The following is a 26,812-nucleotide window of genomic DNA, read 5'->3' on the forward strand; positions in this document are numbered from 1 at the left end:
CTTCCATGACCTGTGTACTCAACCGACATGTCACATATTGAGCATGTTTGGGATTCTCTGAATGGTCACACCAAACGGTCGTCACACCATATACTGACTGGTTTTCTGATTCAAGCTCCTACCAATTTTTTATGTGACCAACAGATGCATATCTGGATTCCCAGTCATGTGAAATCCATAGATTAGGGCCTAATTTATTTATTTAAATTGACTGATTTCTTTATATGAACTGTAACTCAGTAAAATCTTTGAAATTGTTGCATGTTACATATATGTTTTTGTTCAGTGCCTTAGGAAAGTATTCAGACCCCTTTGACTTTTTCCACATTTTGTCATGTTACAGCCTTATTCTAAAATGGATTAAATTATTTGTATTCCTCATCAATCTACACACAAACAGGTTTTTAGAAATATTAAAACATATTATTTACATACATATTCATACCCTTTGCTATGGGACTTGAAATTGAGCTTGGGTGCATCCTGTTTCCATTGATCATCCTTGATGGTTCTTCAACTTGATTGGAGTCCACCTGTGGTAAATCCAATTGATTGGACATGATTTGGAAAGGCACACACCTGTCTATATAAGGTCCCACAGTTGACAGTGCATGTCAGAGCAAAAACCAAGCCATGAGGTCGAAGGAATTGTCGGTAGAGCTCCGAGACAGGATTGTGTCGAGGCACAGATCTGGGGAAGGGTACCAAAACATTTCTGCAGCATTGAAGGTTCCCAAAGACACAGTGGAACCACCAAGACTCTTCCAAGAGCTAGCCGCCCAGCAAAACCTTGGTCAGGGAGCTGACAAAGAACCCGATGGTCACTCTGACAGAGCTCCAGAGTTCCTCTGTAGAGATGGGAGAACCTTCCAGAAGGACAACCATCTCTGCAGCACTCCACCAATCAGGCCTTTATGGTAGAGTGGCCAGACGGAAGCCACTCCTCAGTAAAAGGCACATGTCAGCCCGCTTGGAGTTTGCCAAAATGCACCTAAAGCACTCTCAAACCATGAGAAACAAGATTCTCTGGTCTGATAAAACCAAGATTGAACTCTTTGGCTTGAATGCCAAGCATCACGTCTGGAGGAAACCTTGCACCATCCCTACAGGGAAGCATGGTGGTGGCAGTATCATGCTGTGGGGATGTTTTTCAGCGGCAGGGACTGGGAGACTAGTCAGGATCGAGGGAAAGATTAACAGAGCAAAGTACAGAGAGATCCTTGATGGAAACCTGCTCCATAGCGTTCAGGGCCTCAGACTGGGGCGAAGGTTCCAACAGGACAACGAACCTAAGCACACAGCAAAGACAATGCAGGAGTGGCTTCGGGACAAGTCTGAATGTCCTTGAGTGGCCCAGGCAAAGCCCGGAATTGAACCTGATCGAACGTCTCTGGAGAGACCTGAAAATACAGGTGTACCAAGCTTGTAGCGTCATACCCAAGAAGACTCGAGGCTGTAATCGCTGCCAAAGGTGCTTCAACAAAGTACTGAGTAAAGGGTCTGAATACTTATGTAAATGTGATATTGCAGTTTTAATTTTTTGATACATTTGCAAAAAAATATATAAACCAGTTTTTGCTTCGTCATGATGGGGTATTGTGTGTAGATTGATGAGGGGGATTATACAAAAAAAAAAAAATCAATTTTAGAATAAGGCTGTAACGTAACAAAATGTGAAAAAAGTCAAGTGGTCTGAATACTTTCCTAATGCACTGTACATGGTTTTGCTCTACGAAACCCACAAGCCTGAACGAAACCCCCACCTGAAGGTAGCCCTGTACCAGTTAATAAAATGAATGGAAGTAGTTTAGTGCCTAAAAAAAGGGGTTAAATATGTGTACAAAATATATATAGAAATAGTTTCCTGATCTTTCTTGTATCTCTCAGATATAGGACAGACACTTCAAAACAAACTTCCTTTATATATTTTTTCTAATCTGTTTTTCCATATTCTCATCTGTTATTCAATGTGTTTCTATGGGTTAAAAGCAGTAAGGACAAATTCAATGTTTCATCAAATATTTGTTTGTATATATTTTTTTATATACAGTGCCTTGCAAATGTATTCATCCCCCTTGGCGTTTTTCATATTTTGTTGCATTAAAACCTGTAATTTAAATGGATTTTTATTTGGATTTCATGTAATGGACATACACAAAATAGTCCAAATTGGTGAAGTGAAATGAAAAAAATAACTTGTTTCAAAATATTCTAAAAGATAAATAACAGAAAAGTGGTGCGTGCATATGCATTCACCCCCTTTGCTATGAAGCCCCTAAATAAGATCTGGTGCAACCAATTACCTTCAAAGTCACATAATTTGTTAGATTGCACACATGTGGACATTATTTAAGTGTCACATGATCTCAGTATATATACACCTGTTCTGAAAGGCCCCAGAGTCTGCAACACCACTAAGCAAGGGGCACCACCAAGCAAGCGGCACCATGAAGACCAAGGAGCTCTCCAAACAGGTCAGGGACAAAGTTGTGGAGAAGTACAGATCAGGGTTGGGTTATAAAATAATATCCAAAACTTTGAACATCCCACGGAGCACCATTTAAATCCATTATAAAAAAAATTGAAATAATATGGCACCACAACAAACCTACCAAGAGAGGGCCGCCCACCAAAACTTAAGGACCAGGCAAGTAGGGCAACAAAGAGACCAAAGATAACCCTGAAGGATCTGCAAAGCTCCACAATGGAGATTGGAGTATCTGTCCATATGACCACTTTAAGCCATACACTCCACAGAGCTGGGCTTTACGGAAGAGTGGCCAGAAAAAAAAAGAGAAAAAAAAGCAAACACGTTTGGTATTCGCCAAAACGCATATGGGAGACTCCCCAAACATATGGAAGAAGGTACACTGGTCAGATTAAACTAAACTAAAATTGAGCTTTTTGGCCATCAAGGAAAACGCTATGTCTGGCGCAAACCCAATACCTCTCATCACCCTGAGAACACCATCCCCACAGTGAAGCATGGTGGTGGCAGCATCATGCTGTGGGGATGTTTTTCATCAGCAGGGACTGGGAAACTGGTCAGAATTGAAGGAATGATGAATGCCGCTAAATATAGGGAAATGTTTGAGGGAAACCTGTTTCAGTCTTCCAGAGATTGGAGACTGGGACTGAGGTTCACCTTCCAGCAGGACAATGACCCTAAGCATACTGCTAAAGCAACACTCGAGTGGTTTAAGGGGAGACATTTAAAGGTCTTGGAATGGCCTAGTCAAAGCCCAGACTTCAATCCAATTGAGAATCTGTGGTATGACTTAAAGATTGCTGTACAGCAGCGGAACCCATCCAACTTGAAGGAGCTGGAGCAGTTTTGCCTTGAAGAATGGGCAAAAAACCCAGTGGCTAGATGTGCCAAGCTTATAGAGACACACCCCATGAGACTTGCAGCTGTAATTGCAGCAAAAGGTGGCTCTACAAAGTATTGACTTTGGGGGGGTGAACAGTTATGCACGCTCAAGTTTTCATATTTTTTGTTTGTTTCATAATAAAAAAATATTTTGCATCTTCTAAGTGGTAGGCATGTTGTGTAAATCAAATGATACAAACCCCCCAAAAAATCCATTTTAATTCCAGGTTGTAAGGCAACAAAATTTGAATTTTTGATGAAAGGAATGATTCACTTTGCCATTGTATTAGCTGGGATTCGGTTCATATGTGGTGAAACGAATCATGTGAATCAAAATAATTATTTGTGAATCTGTAAAAAATATTTTATGTAGCCTTTCTTTTAGATTAAGTGGCTTCCAGTCTTGTTTTGTAGATACTTCCAGTTGATTTGGAGTTCCAATGTATGGGACATTGCAACTCAATAGATGCTAGTCAGCCTGCAAAATAAACACTTTTAAGGTAGCTAAGATAAATATGACTAAACTAGAAAAGGTACATTTCCTGAAGAACATTTGTGGGTTTGCTTCAGCTGAATAAAAAGATTTTAAGCCTACCATGGCCGTTTAATATTTTGATATATTGAATAAGAAAATTCTTTCAAAAGGGCATACATCGTATTTGGTTGTAATTTTGCTATGTTTTACATCAAGGGTGGTCAACCATCCTCCAGGAGAGCTAATGGGTGTGCAGGCTTTTATTCCAAAAATGTTTTGTCACCTTTTTGGGCCCTCGCCAGTTTGCATCCCTGAAGATGCTTGACCTTGTCAGTCACGTATTGACTCTTGGTTCTTTGACATCAATAGGCTCTCAAGGCAGTCAATAGTAAGACATGTCAGATGCAGATTTGATATATCATAGTAACCATTGTTTAGGTAGCCAAGCGTACAGCTAATTTGGATACCATGTATTGAGAGAGAAATTATTCTGTGTCATAAAAATTATGAATGCTGCTAAGGTGCTGTTCCACAAGGTCTAGAAGGGTTTATGAGTATGCAATGTATGAAAATCAGTGTCGGAAGTCAGAGATAAAGCGTTGGCCACCTTACACCTATGTAGTTATCTACAATTCAACAAATGGAACTGTAAAACTGTTGTCTCACTTCTATATAGGACTCTTTCCAAATTTAAAATGTCTCTAGATGTAGGGATTGACTATACATTTGAGGGCCACAAAACAACATCAAAGTCTATTAAATGCCTCCAAGAAAAATACATGGTTGACTACATCTGAGATAACTAGATTGCATCATGCCTTGACCCTCCTTGTCTATCAGTCTGCTCTTTGTAGTTGATGGATTGCACTAACCACAAGTCTCCCTTCTCTTTTCTTTTCTTCACTCTTTTTTTTCTCTTTCTCTTTAGAAGTCTCCAGCACAGTCACAGCCCACGGCACACTAGTATCCACCCCCACAAAACGGCCCTGCAACTCAGGTAGCTACGCCTCGACAGACCTAACACTGGTTTCTGTGTCCGGGGCTGTGTTTCCACTACGGGCCTGTCCACTCCACTTAACGGAGCCGGAATGGAGGAAGACTGGTGTCGGGGGTAATTGGAATCAACCACTGTGAATTGATTCTAACTGGCCAAATGAATTGACCCGATAGGGAGACTGTAAAGTGAAAGCAATATGGGGGGATATGGGGAAAGTAGGCTATCTCACGTTTGTTAGGTCGTTTTCATTAAGTGTATTTCTTATGCAATTGAAAGTGCACACTCATTTAAAATGACCATAGTTTGTGTTTGGATATTGCTTAGTCTGTACAGTATTATGTAATATGGCTGCAATATTTGGCCTTTCCATCTTTATCTACTTCCCCAGAGTCAGTTGAACTTATGGATACCATTTTTATGTTTTATGAAAGTATGAAGGAAGTTAGAGATAGTTTCGCGAGCCAATGCTAACTAGCATTAGTGCAATGACTTTAAGTCTATGGGTATCTACTAGCATGCTAGCCGAGCCATATAAAAGTATCTGGGATTGAGGAGAAAAAGCCTGACCTAAAACTAATTTCTGGGCAAATGTTCGACTCATATGTACAGAGGCAGCCATTTTAATTAAAATACTGTATGGGTATCATACAGTTGTTGTCTATTACTTTGCTGTAGAATGTGGCGTGGACATTTTTTTATTAGCCCAATGCAGCATAGCATTTCTCAAACCTCTCCTTGGGGAGCCCCAGTCGCTCCTGGTATTCGATGTATTGCATAACTAGCACATCTAATAGAAGTTGTCAGCTTATCATTAAGCCCATGACTAGCTCAATCGGGTGTATTCATTAGTGCAAACCTTTTGCAACAGAGAACATTTTACCACGAAAACGAGCGGTTGTTATTGGACTAGTTCAGGTTAGTCGCTCCCCGTTTCCTTCCATTTGGTTCCTAGTTTTGGGCTACAACAGAATAGTGAAATGTCTGTGGGTCCCCAAACAGGTTTGAGAAACATGAATGTCTGTATTTATCTGTTGGCCTTTGTTTCCATGTAAGTTCAGTGAGAACACATTCTCTTTAAATGTCAACCCGGGGACACCCTTAATGGATCGGTGTGTCCTTTTTGTGTGTGTGCGTGCATGTGTTTTTTTTCTGTGTGTGTGTGAGCAGCCTCTGAGTCGGAGAGCGACGCGTCCACAGAGAAGCAGGCACGGGTGGGCGAGGGCCCTGGCTCCGAGGAGTTGTCTTCATCATCATCATCGTCCCACAGTGGTCCCAAGCAGAGGAGCCGCCGGCGCTGCCACCAGTGCCAAAACAAACTGGAGTTGGTACAGCAAGAGCTAGGCTCCTGCCGCTGTGGTCAGTACACACACACACACCAGGGTTTCCGTAAGGAACATTTGGCGCCAGACAAGTGACCGGTAAAATGTTAATTGATCAGATATTTGAGACATTTACTGGTCATCCATATGCATTGGATGTAGTATTGCACGGTATACCGGTACCACGGTAATATCACGGTACCAAAATGTCATGATACTTATGATACCAACATTTTACAGTACTGTAGTACTGTTTCATATGATATTATTGAATTTTTCAGCCCTACCGATCTAAAGAACCTGCTGACGCCTGTTATAAAATGATTATTAAGTCCGTTTTGTTTATAAATTCAGTTGAATTTAAGCAACAGTCACTAGTCTCAAAGTATGCGCAGGTCCAATAATATCCACTTCACTTTCATGCGCATATCACGTGTGGCAGCTGTAATCAGCCAGCTGCATCCCCTACCAGCCCTCACTCACCTGCTTCTCTCCTTTCGCTCTTCATACGCATCTATTCCTCCATCAGTTTTTAAAATATAATTTAGCCGTGATGGGGAGCGGGGATGCAGACCCTGATGAGTCTTCTGTTATTAGATTTATAAATGTGTTACATTGGCGCTGCGCACAGAGCGAGCAATGTTGATACATTGTATAATTTAATCGCCTGTTATAACCAAGAGCACAGGCCAGTCTGAGTAGACTTTGCAAGTTCACTGTCATGCAGCCTCTGAGTGCCAGAGACAGAACAATGTGACAGCAATGCTTGCAGGTTTACAGCAAAGAAAACGGCTTACGTTTAAAGAAATATGACCTATATATGCCTTTTTTTCTTTCTGTCGGGATTCGCATGCATTTGATTAATTTCACAAACCGTGTCGCGGGCCGTTTTAAACTAATCCCGGGTTGCTAATTATTGGTTTGATAACAAACGTTGTTCAGTCATGTTACCCAGATAGCTAACAGCCTGGTAACTTGACAGTAGGTCTACGCACATTTTATTGGCACAGGAAAAAAGTAGATGTGCTTCAGAGGTAGGGTTCATATAAGCTTAATGTAAGCCTAAACTTTATCAAAAATATATTTATTTCTGGTGCTTCTTAAATTATTTTTGGTGCTTAATGTTTTTAAAGTTGGGAGCAGTGTGTGTGTGTGTGTGTTTGGGAGAGAGGGAGTGGTGTGTGTGTGTGTGTGTGTGTGTGTGTGTGTGTGTGTGTGTGTGTGTGTGTGTGTGTGTGTGTGTGTGTTAATGAGGGAGAGGGAGACAGTGTGTGAGGAACGGAGGGAGAGTGTGTGTGTCTGTGTTAACTGAAGAGTAAAGAAGGCTTCATGCATTGTTTTCCCCTTACTGCCACAATGACATGCAGCTCATTATGCATGTACACTGAACAAAAATATAAATGCAACAAAGATTTCATATAAGGTTAATATAAGGAAGTCAGTCAATTTAAATAAATTCATTAGGCCCTAATCTATAGATTTCACATGACTGTGAATAAAGATATGCATCTGTTGGTCACAGATACCTTTAAAAAAAGTTAGGGGCGTGAATCAGAAAACCAGTCATTATCTGGGGTGACCACAATTTGCCTCATGCAGCATGACACGTCTCCTTTGCATAGAGTTGATTGTGGCCTGTGGAATGTTGTCCCACTCTTCTTCAATGGCTGTGCGAAGATGCTGGATATTGCTGGGAACTGGAACACGCTGTCGTACACGTCGATCCAGAGCATCCCAAGATAGCCCTATTTGGTAAAAGACCAGTTCCATGTTATGGCAAGAACAGCTCAAATAAGCAAAGAGAAATGACAGTCCATCATTACTTTAAGACATGAAGGTCAGTCAACACTGAACATTTCAAGAACTTTCAAAGTTTCTTCAAGTGAGGTCGCAAAAAAACATCAAGCGCTATGATGAAACTGGCTCTCATGAGGACCGCCACAGGAATGGAAGACCCAGAGTTACCTCTGCTGCAGAGGATAAGTTCATTAGAGTTACCAGGCTCAGAAATTGCAGCCCAAATTAATGCTTCACGGAGTTCAAGTAACAGACACATCTCAACATCAACTGTTCAGAGGGGACTGTGTGAATCGGGCCTACATGATCGAATTGTTGTAAAGAAACCACTACTAAAGGAAGAAGAAGAGACCTGCTTGGGCCAAGAAACACGAGCAATGGACATTAGACCGGTGAAAATGTGTCCTTTGGTCTGGAGTCCAAATTGGAGATATTTGGTTCCAACCGCTGTGTCTTTGTGAGACGCGGTGTGGGTGAACGGATAATCTCCGCATGTGTATTTCCCAGCGTAAAGCATGGAGAAGGAGGTGTTATGGTGTGGGAGGGCTTTGCTGGTGACACTGTCTGTGATATATTTAGAATTCAAGGCACACTTAACCAGCATGGCTACCACAGCATTCTGCAGCGATACGCCATCCCATCTGGTTTGGGCTTAGTGGGACTATCATTTGTTTTTCAACTGGACAATGACCCAACACACCTCCAGGCTGTGTAAGGGCTATTTTACCAAGAAGAAGAGTGATGGAGTGCTGCATCAGATGACCTGGCCTCCACAATCCCCCGACCTCAACCCAATTGAGATGGTTTGGGATGAGTCGGACGGCAGAGTGAAGGAAAAGCAGCCAACAAGTGCTCAGCATATGTGGGAACACCTTCAAGACTGTTGGAAAAGCATTCCAGGTGAAGCTGGTTGAGAGAATGTCAAGAGTGTGCAAAGCTGTCATCAAGGCAAAGGGAGGCTATTTAAAGAATCTCAAATATAAAATATATTTTGATTAGTTAAACAAATTGTTTTGTTACAACATGATTCCATATGTGTTATTTCATAGTTGTGATGTCTTTACTATTATTGTATAATGTAGAAAATAGTAAAAATAAAGGAAAACCCTTGAATGAGTAGGTGTGTCCAAACTTTTGACTGGTACTGTGTGTGTGTGTGTGTGTGTGTGTGTGTGTGTGTGTGTGTGTGTGTGTGTGTGTGTATATATATACATATATATATAATGTGTATATACAGTACCGTTCAAAAGTTTGGGGTCACTTTGAAATGTATTTTATTTTGAAATAAAAGCAATTTTTTTGTCCATTAAAATAACATCCAATTGATCAGAAATACAGTGTAGACATTGTTAATGTTGTAAATGGCTATTGTAGCTGGAAACTGCAGATTTCTAATGGAATATCTACATAGGCGTACAGAGGCCCATTATCAGCAACCGTCAGTCCTGTGTTCCAATGGCACGTTGTGTGTGCTAATCCAAGTTTATCCTTTTAAATGGCTAATTGATAATTAGAAAACCCTTTTGCAATTATGTTAGCACAGCTGATTGTGGGTTCAATTACAGGCTCAAAATGGCCAGAAACAAATAACTTTCTTCTGAAACTCGTCAGTCTATTCTTGTTCTGACAAATGAAGGCTATTATATGCTTTTATTTCCAGGATACTTACCTTCTAGGCAGAGTTGCAAAGAAAAAGCTATATCTCAGACTGGCCAATACAAAGGAAAGATGAAGATGGGAAGTCTGAGATATGGCTTTTTCTTTGCAACTCTGCCTAGAAGGTCAGCATCCCGGAGTCGCCTCTTCACTGTTGACGTTGAGACTGGTGTTTTGCGGGTACTATTTAATGAAGCTGCCAGTTGAGGACCTGTGAGGCGCCTGTTTCTCAAACTAGACACTCTAATGTATTTGTCCTCTTGCTCAGTTGTGCACCGGGGCCTCCCACTCCTCTTTCTATTCTGGTTAGAGCCAGTTTGCGCTGTTCTGTGAAGGGAGTAGTACACAGCGTTGTACGAGATCTTCAGTTTCTTGGCAATTTCTCGCCAATAATATATACACACACACCCCTTCAAATTATTGGATTCGGCTATATACAGTGAGGGAAAAAAGTATTTGATCCCCTGCTGATTTTGTACATTTGCCCACTGACAAAGACATGATCAGTCTATAATTTTAATGGTAGGTTTATTTGAACAGTGAGAGACAGAAGAACGCATGTCAAAAATGTTATAAATTGATTTGCATTTTAATGAGGGAAATAAGTATTTGACCCCTCTGCAAAACATGACTTAGTACTTGGTGGCAAAACCCTTGTTGGCAATCACAGAGGTCAGACCTTTCTTGTAGTTGGCCACCAGGTTTGCACACATCTCAGGAGGGATTTTGTCCCACTCCTCTTTGCAGATCTTCTCCATGTCATTAAGGTTTCGAGGCTGACGTTTGGCAACTCGAACCTTCAGCTCCCTCCACAGATTTGCTATGGGATTAAGGTCTGGAGACTGGCTAGGCCACTCCAGGACCTTAATGTGCTTCTTCTTGAGCCACTCCTTTGTTGCCTTGGCCGTGTGTTTTGGGTCATTGTCATGCTGGAATACCCATCCACGACCCATTTTCAATGCCCTGGCTGAGGGAAGGAGGTTCTCACCCAAGATTTGACGGTACATGGCCCCGTCCATCGTCCCTTTGATAATATTAATATGCCTTTAGCAGTCGTGTTTTTTGCGTTTCTCCCAGCTGGCTACAGGTGAAGTTGTCCTGTCCCCTTAGCAGAAAAACACCCCCAAAGCATAATGTTTCCACCTCCATGTTTGACGGTGAAGATGGTGTTCTTGGGGTCATAGGCAGCATTCCTCCTCCTCCAAACATGGCGAGTTGAGATGATGCCAAAGAGCTCGATTTTGGTTTCATCTGACCACAACACTTTCACCCAGTTCTCCTCTGAATCATTCAGATGTTCATTGGCAAACTTCAGACAGGCCTGTATATGTGTTTCTTGAGCAGGGGGACTTGCGGGCGCTGCAGGATTTCAGTCCTTCATGGCGTAGTGTGTTACCAATTGTTTTCTTGGTGACTATAGTCCCACCTGCCTTGAGATCATTGACAAGATCCTCCCGTGTAGTTCTGGGCTGATTCCTCACCGTTCTCATGATCATTGCAACTCCACGAGGTGAGATCTTGCATGGAGCCCCAGGCCGAGGGAGATTGACAGTTATTTTGTTTCTTCCATTTGCGAATAATCGCACCAACTGTTGTCACCTTCTCACCAATCTGCTTGGCGATGGTCTTGGAGCCCATTCCAGCCTTGTGTAGGTCTACAATCTTGTCCCTGACATCCTTGGAGAGCTCTTTGGTCTTGGCCATGGTGGAGAGTTTGGAATCTGAGTTTGGAACCATAATAATAGAAAGGCTCTGGTTTTGTTAGGATTTGGTCATCTCCCCTCCTCTATCCACCTGGACATGAGAAGCACAACGCACCTGGTACTTGCCTCCCTCTCTGGATTGTCATACAGGGTAAACATAGATGTAGAACTAGTGGGGGCAGGGAGACATGCTATGCACGTTCCATTGTTTTTTTTGTCTGACGTAGAACGTTAGCATATCATACCACACATTGTTCTTCCATGGGGTTGCAATGTTCAAAACTTCAGGGTGGTACCACCAGCGTGTTGAGCGCTTCCTTCTGTTGGAGCGGCTATTGTTTACTGGACTCCCGTCCTGAGCCTGCCGTTGGCTCGAGCCTGAGTGGCTGTTATTTAAGTCCAGCCATGGGACTATACTGGAGTTAATCAGTCGGGTGGCATTCTTGGGCCTCCTCTGCTCTGCTCCTTTAAGGGTCCATACAGCAGCTGCGATGAGGAGACTAACCAGAAAAGCCACGAACATGATGGGCAGGGTCCTGGTCCTCCCATGGCCACTGGGGCCTCCTGCGATGGGTCATTCTCTGGTACATCTCGAGTTGGATCGTATGGCACCTTCCTGCAGTGGCTGGCGTGAACCCACGTTGAACTCTCAGCGACCTTTACAGCAGTTGGAGTTATCAGGAGTACCTGGAATGGTCCCGTCCAGCGCTTCTGGTTCCAGTGCTTTCTGCGCAGGTCCTTCACCACCACCCAGTCACCAGGCTGAAGCATGAGTAGCCACCCCTCTTTAGGCTGAGGCAGTGCCGCTTTCACCCTGAGGAAGATAGCTTTCAGAACATTGTTTAGAGCTGTACAGTAACTTACCATCTGGTCGTCACAGCCCATCAGGGTCAACTTGTTCTGTGGAAAAGGGGTGTTTAGCATTCTTATCGGCTCGCCCACGCATGTACACTACCGTTCAAAAGTTTGGGGTCACTTAGAAATGTCCTTGTTTTCGAAATAAAAGCAATTTCTTTGTCCATTAAAATAACATCAAATTGATCAGAAATACAGTGTAGACATTGTTAATGTTGTAAATGGCTATTGTATCTGGAAACGGCTGGATAGGAGCGTCTGCTAAAATGACAAAAAAAGAAGACTAGTTGAGTATCTGGAGCATCAGCAATTGTGGGTTTGATTACAGGCTCAAAATGGCCAGAAACAAATAACTTTCTACTGAAACTTGTCAGTCTATTCTTTCTCTGAGAAATGAAGGCTATTCCATGCGAGAAATTGCCAAGAAACTGAAGATCTTGTACAACGCTGTGTATTACTCCCTTCACAGAACAGTGTAAACTGTGGTCCTCTGTAGCTCAGCTGGTAGAGCACGGCGCTTGTAACGCCAAGGTAGTGGGTTCGATCCCCGGGACCACCCATACACAAAAAATGTATGCACGCATGACTGTAAGTCGCTTTGGATAAAAGCGTCTGCTAAATGGCATATTATTATTATTATTAAACTGGCTCTAACCAGAATAGAAAGAGGAGTGGGAGGCCCCGGTGCACAACTGAGCAGGTCCTCAACTGGCAGCTTCATATACAGTGAGGGAAAAAAGTATTTGATCCCCTGCTGATTTTGTACGTTTGCCCACTGACAAAGAAATTATCAGTCTATAATTTTAATGGTAGGTTTATTTGAACAGTGAGAGACAGAATAACAACAAAAAAATCCAGAAAAACGCATGTCAAAAATGTTAGAAATTGATTTGCATTTTAATGAGGGAAATAAGTATATGACCCCCTCTCAATCAGAAAGATTTCTGTCTCCCAGGTGTCTTTTATACTGGTAACGAGCTGAGATTAGGAGCACACTCTTAAAGGGAGTGCTCCTAATCTCAGCTTGTTACCTGTATAAAAGACACCTGTCCACAGAAGCAATCAATCAATCAGATTCCAAACTCTCCACCATGGCCAAGACCAAAGAGCTCTCCAAGGATGTCAGGGACAAGATTGTAGACCTACACAAGGCTGGAATGGGCTACAAGACCATCGCCAAGCAGCTTGGTGAGAAGGTGACAACAGTTGGTGCGATTATTCGCAAATGGAAGAAACACAAAAGAACTGTCAATCTCCCTCAGCCTGGGGCTCCATGCAAGATCTCACCTCGTGGAGTTGCAATGATGATGAGAACGGTGAGGAATCAGCCCAGAACTACACGGGAGGATCTTGTCAATGATCTCAAGGCAGCTGGGACCATAGTCACCAAGAAAACAATTGGTAACACACTACGCTGTGAAGGACTGAAATCCTGCAGCGCCCGCAAGGTCCCCCTGCTCAAGAAAGCACATATACATGCCCGTCTGAAGTTTGCCAATGAACATCTGAATGATTCAGAGGAGAACTCGGTGAAAGTGTTGTGGTCAGATGAGACCAAAATGGAGCTCTTTGGCATCAACTCAACTCTCCGTGTTTGGAGGAGGAGGAATGCTACCTATGACCCCAAGAACACCATCCCCACCGTCAAACATGGAGGTGGAAACATTTTGCTTTGGGGGTGTTTTTCTGCTAAGGGGACAGGACAACTTCACCGCATCAAAGGGACGATGGACGGGGCCGTCAAATCTTGGGTGAGAACCTCCTTCCCTCAGCCAGGGCATTGAAAATGGGTCGTGGATGGGTATTCCAGCATGACAATGACCCAAAACACACGGCCAAGGCAACAAAGGAGTGGCTCAAGAAGAAGCACATTAAGGTCCTGGAGTGGCCTAGCCAGTCTCCAGACCTTAATCCCATAGAAAATCTGTGGAGGGAGCTGAAGGTTCGAGTTGACAAACGTCAGCCTCAAAACCTTAATGACTTGGAGAAGATCTGCAAAGAGGAGTGGGACAAAATCCCTCCTGAGATGTGTGCAAACCTGGTGGCCAACTACAAGAAACGTCTGACCTCTGATTGCCAACAAGGGTTTTGCCACCAAGTACTAAGTCATGTTTTGCAGAGGAGTCAAATACTTATTTCCCTCATTAAAATGCAAATCAATTTATAACATTTTTGACATGCGTTTTTCTGGATTTTTTTGTTGTTATTCTGTCTCTCACTGTTCAAATAAACCTACCATTAAAATTATAGACTGATAATTTCTTTGTCAGTGGGCAAACGTACAAAATCAGCAGGGGATCAAATACTTTTTTCCCTCACTGTAAATAGTACCCGCAAAACACCAGTCTCAACGTCAACAGTGAAGAGGAGACTCCGGGATGCTGACCTTCTAGGCAGAGTTGCAAAGAAAAATTCCAGTGTCTGTGTTCTTTTGCCCATCAATTTTTATTGCAACTCTGCCTAGAACGTCAGCATCCCAGAGTCGCCTCTTCACTGTTGACGTTGAGACTGGTGTTTCGTGGATACTATTTAATGAAGCTGCCAGGTGAGGACCTGTGAGGCGCCTGTTTCTTTAAAAAATTTAATCACAATACCCCATAATGACAAAGCGAAAAAAGGTTTTTAGAAATGTTATTACAAATAAAATACAGAAATACCTTATTTACATAAGTATTCAGACCATTTGCTATGAGACTCGAAATTGGTTACTACATGATTGCATATGTGTCGTTTCATAGTTCTGATGTCTTCACTATTATTCTACAATGTATAAAATATTAAAATAAAGAAAAACCCTTGAATGAGTAGGTGTGTCCAAACTTTTGCCTGGTACTGTATGTATTCCTCTCGTCCAGATGGGATAGGGCAGTGTGCAGTGAGATGGCGAATGTGTCATAGGGAGAGAATATGTCCGTAAAACTCCAGCCAGCTGGTCTGCACATGCTCTGAGGACGTGGCTTGGGATTCCGTCTGGGCCGGCAGCCTTGCGAGGGTTAACACACTTAAATGTCTTACTCACATCGGCCACGGAGAACGAGAGCTTACAGTCCTCGTGAGCGGCGGTGGCCCACGTCGGTGGCTCTGTGTTTTGCTCGAAGAGGGTTTTTAACTTGTCCGCGACATGGCTGGATTTCCCTTTATAATCCGTGATTGTCTGGAGTCCCTGCCACATACGTCTCGTGTCAGCAGTTAAATTGCTGCTCCACTGTACTGTCATTTTGCCTCTTTGATTGCCTTACAGAGGGCATAGCTGGTCTGTTTGTACACTTCTATGTTCCCAGTGACCTTGCCGTGTTTAAATGTGGTGGTTTGCGCTTTCTATCCATGGTTTTTGGTTTGGATAAGTTCTAATCGTCACAGTGGGAACAACATCCTCTACACACTTCCTGATGAGCTCCGTCAGTGTATACGTCAATATTATTCTCAGCGGCAACCCGGAACATTTCGTAGTCTGCGTGATTAAAGCAATCTTGAAGTATAGATTCCGATTGGTCACACCAACATTGAACAGTCCTTACCATGGGTACTTCCTGTTTAAGTTTCTGCCTATAGGAGGGGAGGAGAAAAATGGAGGGGGGGGGGGGTGATATACACGGCTGTGATGATGACCAAAGAAAATCTTCAAGGGAGGTAATGCGGTCGGCAGTTGATGGTGAGGTATTCCAGATCGGGAGAACAAAAGGACTTGAGTTCCTGTACGTTACTACAATCACACCATGAGTAGTTAATCATGAAACATACACCTCCTCCTTTCTTTTTCCATGGATAATTATTTATTCCTGTCCGCGCAATGGACAGAGAACCCTGCTGGCTGAATGGACGGTGACAGTATATCCTTAGAGAGCCATGATTACGTAAAATAGAGTATGTTACAGTCCCTGATTTTTTTCTGGAAGGAGGTCCTCGCCCTGAGCTCGTTTACTTTATTGTCCAGGGACTGAACGTTAGCGAGTAATATACTCGGAAGCGGTAGATGGTATGCACGCCTCCTGAGTCTGACTAGGAGCCAGACCTTATTCCTCTTCCCCGTATTTCTGGTCGTATTGAAGCTGCCAGTTGAAGCTGTTCCAAGACAGACCAGAGATATGACCATTCTAGTCAATCAAAAGCTTTTTCTGCATCGATAAATAAAACAGCCCAAGGAGCTGTTGTTTCTGATTAAGCATTTAAGATATGTACTAGTCAGAGGTTATCTGAGGATAAACGTTTTTTAACAAACCCGCTTTGGTCAGTGTGGACCAATTTGGGTAAGTGTCTTGAGACGGAACGACAACATTTTGGAAAACAGTTTAATATCTGTGTTTATCAAAGATGGGGGGAAGATAGTGAGAACACCGGGTGGCATCCTTACCTTTTTTTTAAAGGTCCAATGCAGCCATTTTTAACTCAGTATCAAATCATTTCTGGGTAACAGTGAAGTACCTTACTGTGATTGATTGTTTTCAATTAAAATGGTTAAAAAAAAAAAAGAGAGAAACATTCTTCGCAAGGACTAATTTCTCAAGCAAGAATGTTGTGTGGGGAGGGGAAAACTAAAAACTAGCTGTTATTGGCAGAGAGGTTTAACTCTCTTTCTTATGGGTCTATTAACTAATGTACTGCCTGGTGATGTTACCAGGCAGGCCAAAACTCCATCCCACCACAACAGGCTGAAATTTCAGGCAGTCTTTTCAAACAGCTCTTACACTAAAAGAGCATTATCATAGTTTTCACAGTAGTATTCAAACCTCATAGTGTGGAAATGTACACTGCTCAAAAAAATTCTGACTGTCCACTTAGGAAGCAACACTGATTGACAATAAATTTCACATGCTCTTGTGCAAATGGAATAGACAACAGGTGGAAATTATAGGCAATTAGCAAGACACCCCCAATAAAGGACTGGTTTTGCAGGTGGTGACCACAGACCACTTCTCAGTTCCTATGCTTCCTGGCTGATGTTTTGGTCACTTTTGAATGCTGGCTGTGCTTTCACTCTAGTGGTAGCATGAGACAGAGTCTACAACCCACACAAGTGGCTCAGGTAGTGCAGCTCATCCAGAATGGCACATCAATGCGAGCTGTGGCAAGAAGGTTTGCTGTGTCTGTCAGCGTAGTGTCCAGAGCATGGAGGCGCTACCTGGAGACAGGCCAGTACAGCAGGAGACGTGGAGGAGGCCTTAGGAGGGCAACAACCCAGCAGCAGGACCGCTACCTCCGCCTTTGTGCAAGGAGGAGCAGGAGGAGCACTGCCAGAGCCCTGCAAAATGACCTCCAGCAGGCCACCACCCATGAGGGTGGTATGAGGGCCTGACGTCCACAGGTGGGGGTTATGCTTACAGCCCAACACCGTGCAGGACGTTTGGCATTTGCCAGAGAACACCAAGATTGGCAAATTCGCCACTGGCGCCCTGTGCTCTTCACAGATGAAAGCACGTGACAGACATGACAGAGTCTGGAGATGCCGTGGAGAACGTTCTGCTGCCTGCAACATCCTCCAGCATGACCGGTTTGGCGGTGGGTCAGTCATGGTGTGGGGTGGCATTTCTTTGGGGGGCCGCACAGCCCTCCATGTGCTCGCCAAAGATAGCCTGACTGCCATTAGGTACCGAGATGAGATCCTCAGACCCCTTGTGAGACCATATGCTGGTGCGGTTGGCCCTGGGTTCCTCCTAATGCAAGACAATGCTAGACCTCATGTGGCTGGAGTGTGTCAGCAGTTCCTGCAAGAGGAAGGCATTGATGCTATGGACTGGCCCGCCCGTTCCCCAGACCTATATCCAATTGAGCACATCTGGGACATCATGTCTCGCTCCATCCACCAACGCCACGTTGCACCACAGACTGTCCAGGAGTTGGCGGATGCTTTAGTCCAGGTCTGGGAGGAGATCCCTCAGGAGACCATCCGCCACCTCATCAGGAGCATGCCCAGGCGTTGTAGGGAGGTCATACAGGCACGTGGAGGCCACACACACTACTGAGCCTAATTTTTACTTGTTTTAAGGACATTACATCAAAGTTGGATCAGCCTGTAGTGTGGTTTTCCACTTTAATTTTGAGGGTGACTCCAAATCCAGACCTCCATGGGTTGATAAATTTGATTTCCATTGATAATTTTTGTGTGATTTTGTTGTCAGCACATTCAACTATGTAAAGAAACAAGTATTTAATAAGATTATTTCATTCATTCAGATCTAGGATGTGTTATTTTAGTGTTCCCTTTATTTTTTTGAGCAGTGTATATAAAACATAGGAAAATAATGTTTTTGACTGCACTGGGCCATTAATAAAAGTGAAATTAGTGCTGTATTCACACCTTTCGCAAATGAACCTCTGTGAATGGCTGTGTTAATCATAGTGGACCTAATTGATTCCAAAAATATGTATAGACTTCGGGAATACTGTCTCATCCAGGTGATTTTACTTTATTTATGCTATCCAAAGCCTTTGTGTGACTATCTTTATTTTTCATACATTTACTATTTAGTCAGCACCTCTTCAAAAGGTTGGGGCGTGTCAACTCATCTTATTCTCTCTCTTTCTCTCCACCAGGCTACGTGTTCTGCATGATCCACCGGCTGCCCGAGCAGCACGACTGCCTCTTCGACCACCTGGGGCGCGGGCGTGAAGAGGCAGTCCTCAAGATGGTCAAGCTGGAGCGCAAGGTGGGCCGCTCGTGCCAGCGCATCGGTGAGGAGTGCTCCTGAACGCACAACCCCAACCCAGACGATGAGAGAAAGAGACTGCGTCCCGATTGGCCACCTTATCGAGAAGTGTGCATTTGCACAGTGGTGTAAAGCATTGGCTACGTTGTGAAATCCATGCGAGAAAGTGTGTAAGTGCAGATTTCAGGGAAAAGGTGGAAAATGGGGACAAATACACACTTTTGTCCACAGCGCCCCTTTTTGTTGTGACTATGCTCTTACCTCAACTAAGCAGACAAAGCACTGCTAGTTTTCACGCCCTGGCAAGGGACTGCTAAAGCCACCCATCTGTCACTTCCCGGTCTGCCAACTTCATAATAAAGAGCCCCCTAATTGTTGCCCCCTAGGCAGTGATCTAAGGGCAGATTTGTGTTGTGGTTAAGAGTATGATGCAAGGGAGCTTAAGCTGATCTTATATCTGCACCTAAGGGGGGGGGGGGGAGTTGGACTACTGCAAAGCCCAACCCAGCCTAACTCCCTTCCCCCCTGCCCCTTCCCTTTCCGGCCCTGCCGCCACTGTTGACACTGCAGCCATTTTAGATAACTTTGGGACAGAGAACTTTCTTTCTTGACAACAGCCACCGATTGCCTCCAGATTGTGGGGTTAGATTCAAAATGGATCAGTCTGTCTGTGAGGGATTTAATCCATCGGCACGAGTGAGTCTTTGTTGCTATGGAGACAGCGAGACGGAAAAAGTACCCCTTGAGAGTCCCTTCGTCCATGATGTTCATGCTACTACGGGTGCTGGCCAAGGACAAACTTCTAAGATGGACACAGAAACAAAGAGCTGTCACGAGACTGTCCTGTGCCTCCATCAGAATCTGGTGCACCCTGCACAGTTCACACACACATGCATATACACACAAACACTCTTTTACACAGAGTTCAGCCCATGTGCGCAGAGCAAAAGGACAGTTAATCAAAATCATGCAGTGCACTTTGGACTGTGCTGAATTGGTGGAGTACCGTTGACATAAAGTTATTCAGGGAGACACTCATGGGTGTTCTAGTTCAGGTCTTGCTCGATATAACCCATAAAGTCTTAGCCATGGACTTCATTTCCCATCAGCCCCCACTGTGTGAAATGTTTCTGCCTCTCAACGCCAACCCAGACCCCTCAGTGGGATTGTAACGCTCTCTCTTTCTCTCTCACACACTCGCTTACGCTCTCCTCCCTGCCCATGCCGGTCGAAGCCACTATCGCTCTCATCTTTCCTTTCACTCTCTGTTCTGTTCCCAGACTGTCTTTTTCTCTGTTAATCCTTCCCTCTTTCATTCTATTTTCTCCACAGTATTGATTTTTCTCACTCACTCTCTCTCACACACTCTTTCTATCTCGTCGAAGAGCGAACACTGACTGAGAGGAGGTTGGGGTCTGGCCATAGGGGGTGGGGGGCAACAAGCACAGTGTGCGAAAAGGACATCAAATGGAAGTCACTAAGAATATCTTGTATCTTATTTGCATTTTTTCCATGATTTTATTTACAGATTAGCTTAGAGGTGCTTTTTTTTGTTTTCAATTGTTTAAAAAAAAATCTAAGATAATTCTGTAACCTTTGTTTCAGTAATTCTTTATTTGTATAGTCTCAAGTTGATGGTTTGTAGATGTTCAATAACTGTCAACAACATTTAAACTTACTATCCACTAACCCAAGCCCTAACCCTTATCCTAACCCTAAACTTAATCATAGCCCTAACCGTTACCCTAAATCTTATTCTAAACCTAACCCTAACATAACCTTGGCAAGCATTTGCTTATCAACAGATAGTTTGTCGATAGTAATCCATCTGTAGATCATCTTTATGGGACTATCCAAATAAAGTGGGACCATTGTTTCCATTGTTTTCTGTTGTTCCCTTTCTTTTTTTTGCAGAAAAATAAAATAATAAACTGGATTAGAGGAGTGGTCAATGTCTCATGTCTGCAAGAGAGATGGATGGATGGAAGGAGGGAGGGAGGGAGAGAGAGATGGAAGGAGGGAGGGAGGAGCATGAACAAACATGGGGCCGCGTTCAGCAGGGCACAACATTGAACGTTCAGATAGAAATATGCCTCTGACATAAGAAGTCATGTCAGCTCTTGTCTGCATGTGTATCGTCCTATTTCAACAATGTGCGTGTGTGTGGTCTCTGCGTGCAGTCTGCACACATTAGCACATTTTACAGGTGATTTGCTACTTAGCGGTTGATGGTCGCTGTCACTGTGCATGCTGTTGGCTCTGTGCCATGTTAGTTGTAGCAGAGTTTTAGGGTTATGTAAATAGCTGTTTAAGTCCACTTGCAGCTGTTCTGAATTACTAACACAATCTGTTTTTCCACATTTTGTTACGTTACAGCCTTGTTTTTTTCCCTCATAAATCTACACACAATAACCCATAATGAATAAGCAAAAACTGTTTTTTACACATTTTTTGCAAATTTATAAAAAATGAAAAACAGAAATACCTTATTTACATAAGTACATTTGCTATTCGAAATTGAGCTCAGAAGCATCTTGTTTCCATTGATCATCCTTGAGATGTTTCTACAACTTGACTGGAGTCCACCTGTGGTAAATTCAATTGATTGGACATGATTTGGAAAGGCACACCTGTCTATATAAGGTCCCACAGTTGACAGTGCATGTCAGAGCAAAAACCAAGCCATGAGGTTGAAGGAATTGTCCGTTGAGCTCCAAGACAGGATTGTGTCGAGGCACAGATCTGGGGAAGAGTACCAAACAATTTCTGCAGAATTGAAGGTCCCCAAGAACACGTTCTTAAATGGAAGAAGTTTGGAACCACCAAGACTCTTCCTAGAGCTGGCCGCCCGGCCAAACTGAGCAATCAGGAGAAGGGCCTTGGTCAGGGAGGTGACCAAGAACCCGATGGTCACTCTGACAGAGCTCCAGAGTTCCTCTGTGGTGATGGGAGAACCTCCCAGAAGGACAACCATCTCTGCAGCACTCCACCAATCAGGCCTTTATGGTAGTGGCCAGACGGAAGCCACTCCTCAGTAAAAGGGACATGACAGCCCGCTTGGAGTTTTCCAAAAGGCACCTAAAGGACCATAACAAACAAGATTATCTGGTCTGATGAAACCAAGATTGAACTCTTTGGCCTGAATGCCAAGCGTCATGTGTGGAGGAAACCTGGCACCATCCTTACGGTGAAGCATGGTGGTGGCAGCATGTTTTTCAGCGGCAGGGACTGGGAGACTAGTCAGGAGCGAGGGAAAGATGAACAGAGCAAAGTACAGCGAGATCCTTGATGAAAACCTGCTCCGACCCTAACCACACAGCCAAGACAACACAGGAGTGGCTTCGGGACAAGTCTCTGAATGTCCTTGAGTGGCCCAGCCAGAGCCCGGACTTGAACCCGATTTGAACATCTCTGGAGAGACCTGAAAATAGCTGTGCAGTGACGCTCCCCATCCAACTTGAAGGGGCTTGAGATGATCTGCAGAGTAGAATGCAGATAAAGAATCCAAATACAGGTGTGCCAAGCTTGTAGCTGTAATCGCTGCCAAAGGTGCATCAACAAAGTACTGAGTAAAGGGTCTGAATACTTATGTAAATATAATATTTCAGTTTTATTTTTCATAAATTTGCTAACATTAATAAAAACCTGCTTTTGCTTTGTGGGGTATTGTGTGTAGACTGATGAGGGGGAAAAACAACATTTAATCCATTTTAGAATAAGGCTGCAACAAAATGTGGAAAGTCAAGGGGTCTGAATACTTTCCGAATGCACTGTATATACAAAAGTATTTGGACACCCCTTCAAATTAGTGGATTAGACTATTTCAGCCACACCCGTTGCTGACAGGTGTATAAAATCGAGCACACAGCCATGCAATCTCTATAGAACAATGAAGTAGAATGGCCTTACTGAAGAGCTCAGTGACTTTCAATGTGGCGCCGTCATAGGATGCCACCTTTCCAACTGCCCCAGTCAACTGTAAGTGCTGTTATTGTGAAGTGGAAACGTCTAGGAGCAACAACGGCTCAGACATGAAGTGGTAGGCCACACAAGCTCACAGAACGGAACGGGCGAGTGCTGAAGCGCGTAGCGCGTAAAAATCGACGTCTCTCGGTTGCAACACTCACTAACGAGTTCCAAACTGCCTCTGGAAGCAACGTCAGCACAACAACTGTTCGTCGGGAGCTTTATGAAATGGGTTTCCATGGCCGAGTAGCCGCACACAAGCCTAAGACCAAGCCTAAGATCACCATGCGCAATGCCAAGTGTCGGTTGGAGTGGTGTAAAGTTCGCCGCCATCTCTGGAGTGATGAATCACACTTCACCATCTGGCAGTCCAACGGACAAATCTGAGTTTGGCGGATGCCAGGTTAACGCCACCTGCCCGAATGCATAATGCCAACTGTAAAGTTTGGTGGAGCAGGAACAATGATTTGGGGCTGTTTTTCATGGTTCGGCTAGGCCCCTTAGTTCCAGTGAAGGGAAATCTTAACACTACAGCATAGAATGACATTCTAGACAATTCTGTGCTTCCAACTTTGTGGCAACAGTTTGGGGATGGCCCTTTCCTGTTTCACAGGACAATGCCCCCGTGCACAAAGCGAGGTCCATACAGAAATGGTTTGTCGAGATCTGTGTGGAAGAACTTGACTTGCCTGCACAGAGCCCTGACCTCAACCTCATCGAACACATTTGGGGTGAATTGGAACGCCGACTGCTAGCCAGGCCTAATCTCCCAACATCAGTGTCCGACCTCACTAATGCTCTTGTGGAAGCCAGTCCCTGCAGCAATGTTCCAACATCTAGTGGAAAGCCTTCCCAGAAGAGTGGAGGCTGTATATAGCAGCAAAGGGGGGGACCAACTCCATATTACGGCCCATGATTTTGGAATGAGATGTTCAACGAGCAAGTGTCCACATACTTTTGGTAATATATTGTAACCTTTTGCCCCATCTCATTTTAAGGTTGGGATCAGTTCTATTTTAAATCAGTCGATTCATGAAATCATCTGAGATCCAGGTCGTTCATTATCTTCAGGGGTGATTTTCTGTTCATTTCCTTGATTTTTTTGTTCATTCTCACAGTGATTACCACTGTGTGTTCGTGTATACATGTGTGAGAGAGATCGAAACCTTTACGTATGTGTGTGAGAGAGGGAGTATGTGCGAGAGCGTATATATGTGTGTGTGTGTGCACTTGCGACTGTAAGAGAGTGTATACAGTGGGGAAAAAAAGTATTTAGTCAGCCACCAATTGTGCAAGTTCTCCCACTTAAAAAGACGAGAGATGCCTGTAATTTTCATCATAGGTACACGTCAACTATGACAGACAAAATGAGGAAAAAAAATCCTGAAAATCACATTGTAGGATTGTTAATGAATTTTTTTGCAAATTATGGTGGAAAATAAGTATTTGGTCAATAACAAAAGTTTCTCAATACTTTGTTATATAGCCTTTGTTGGCAATGACACAGGTCAAACGTTTTCTGTAAGTCTTCACAAGGTTTTCACACACTGTTGCTGGTATTTTGGCCCATTCCTCCATGCAGATCTCCTCTAGAGCAGTGATGTTTTGGGGCTGTCGCTGGGCAACACAGACTTTCAACTCCCTCCAAAGATTTTCTATGGGGTTGAGATCTGGAGACTGGCTAGGCCACTCCAGGACCTTGAAATGCTTCTTACGAAGCCACTCCTTTGTTGCCCGGGCGGTGTGTTTGGGATCATTGTCATGCTGAAAGACCCAGCCACGTTTCATCTTCAATGCCCTTGCTGATGGAAGGAGGTTTTCACTCAAAATCTCACGATACATGGCCCCATTCATTCTTTCCTTTACACGGATCAGTCGTCCTGGTCCCTTTGCAGAAAAACAGTCCCAAAGCATGATGTTTCCACCCCCATGCTTCACAGTAGGTATGGTGTTCTTTGGATGCAACTCAGCATTATTTGTCCTCCAAACACGACAAGTTGAGTTTTTACCAAAAAGTTCTATTTTGGTTTCATCTGACCATATGACATTCTCCCAATCCTCTTCTGGATCATCCAAATGCACTCTAGCAAACTTCAGACGGGCCTGGACATGTAGGGAGATTATCAGTGGTCTTGTATGTCTTCCATTTCCTAATAATTGCTCCCACAGTTGATTTCTTCAAACCAAGCTGCTTACCTATTGCAGATTCAGTCTTCCCAGCCTGGTGCAGGTCTACAATTTTGTTTCTGGTGTCCTTTGACAGCTCTTTGGTCTTGGCCATAGTGGAGTTTGGAGTGTTATGGTTTGAGGTTGTGGACAGGTGTCTTTTATACTGATAACAAGTTCAAACAGGTGCCATTAATACAGGTAATGAGTGGAGGACAGAGGAGCCTCTTAAAGAAGAAGTTACAGGTCTGTGAGAGCCAGAAATCTTGCTTGTTTGTAGGTGACCAAATACTTATTTTCCACCATAATTTGCAAATAGATTTATAAAAAATCCTACAATGATTTTCTGGATTTTTTTTTCTCAATTTGTCTGTCATAGTTGACATGTACCTATGATGAAAAATACAGGCCTCTCATCTTTTTAAGTGGGAGAACTTGCACAGTTGGTGGCTGACTAAATACTTTTTTCCCCACTGTATGTGTGTGTGTTGGTTAATAGGAAATGTACAGTGAGGGAAAAAAGTATTTGATCCCCTGCTGATTTTTTACGTTTGCCCACTGACAATGACATGATCAGTCTATAACTTTAATGGTAGGTTTATTTGAACAGTGAGAGACAGAATAACAACAAAAAAATCCTAAAAAACGCATGTCAAAAATGTTATAAATTGATTTTTATTTTAATGAGGGAAATAAGTATTTGACCCCTCTGCAAAACATGACTTAGTACTTGGTGGCAAAACCCTTGTTGGCAATCACAGAGGTCAGACCTTTCTTGTAGTTGGCCACCAGGTTTGCACACATCTCAGGAGGGATTTTGTCCCACTCCTCTTTGCAGATCTTCTCCAAGTCATTAAGGTTTCGAGGCTGACGTTTGGCAACTCGAACCTTCAGCTCCCTCCACAGATTTTCTATGGGATTAAGGTCTGGAGACTGGCTAGGCCACTCCAGGACCTTAATGTGCTTCTTCTTGAGCCACTCCTTTGTTGCCTTGGCCGTGTGTTTTGGGTCATTGTCATGCTGGAATACCCATCCACGACCCATTTTCAATGCCCTGGCAGAGGGAAGGAGGTTCTCACCCAAGATTTGACGGTACATGGCCCTGTCCATCGTCCCTTTGATGCGGTGAAGTTGTCCTGTCCCCTTAGCAGAAAAACACCCCCAAAGCATAATGTTTCCCACCTCCATGTTTGACGGTGGGGATGGTGTTCTTGGGGTCATAGGCAGCATTCCTCCTCCTCCAAACACGGCGAGTTGAGTTGATGCCAAAGAGCTCGATTTTGGTCTCATCTGACCACAACACTTTCACCCAGTTCTCCTCTGAATCATTCAGATGTTCATTGGCAAACTTCAGACGGGCCTGTATATGTGCTTTCTTGAGCAGGGGGACCTTGCGGGCGCTGCAGGATTTCAGTCCTTCACGGCGTAGTGTGTTACCAATTGTTTTCTTGGTGACTATGGTCCCAGCTGTCTTGAGATCATCGACAAGATCCTCCCGTGTAGTTCTGGGCTGATTCCTCACCGTTCTCATGATCATTGCAACTCTACGAGGTGAGATCTTGCATGGAGCCCCAGGCCGAGGGAGATTGACAGTTCTTTTGTGTTTCTTCCATTTGCGAATAATCGCACCAACTGTTGTCACCTTCTCATCAAGCTGCTTGGCGATGGTCTTGTAGCCCATTCCAGCCTTGTGTAGGTCTTCAATCTTGTCCCTGACATCCTTAGAGAGCTCTTTGGTCTTGGCCATGGTGGAGAGTTTGGTATCTGATTGATTGATTGCTTCTGTGGACAGGTGTCTTTTATACAGGTAACAAACTGAGATTAGGAGCACTCCCTTTAAGAGTGTGCTCCTAATCTCAGCTCG

General features: G+C 43.8%; 1 protein-coding gene across 4 annotated transcripts in view; it reads left to right on the forward strand.

Moving 5' to 3' along the window:
• Positions 1-20,752, forward strand: part of LOC121545194 (AN1-type zinc finger protein 3) — a 59,748-nt gene extending 38,996 nt beyond the window's left edge. For all 4 annotated transcript variants that reach the window (XM_041855655.2, XM_041855657.2, XM_041855656.2 and 1 more), the window contains 3 exons: positions 4,774-4,842; positions 6,010-6,198; positions 18,704-20,752. In XM_041855655.2, the coding sequence (XP_041711589.1) occupies positions 4,774-4,842; positions 6,010-6,198; positions 18,704-18,858 (413 nt within the window). In that variant the 3' untranslated portion in view covers positions 18,859-20,752. The remainder of the gene's footprint in view (positions 1-4,773; positions 4,843-6,009; positions 6,199-18,703) is intronic.
• Positions 20,753-26,812: the final 6,060 nt, after the last annotated feature.

Source organism: Coregonus clupeaformis, chromosome 29 (genome assembly GCF_020615455.1).
Source record: "Coregonus clupeaformis isolate EN_2021a chromosome 29, ASM2061545v1, whole genome shotgun sequence".
Classification (NCBI taxonomy): domain Eukaryota; kingdom Metazoa; phylum Chordata; class Actinopteri; order Salmoniformes; family Salmonidae; genus Coregonus; species Coregonus clupeaformis.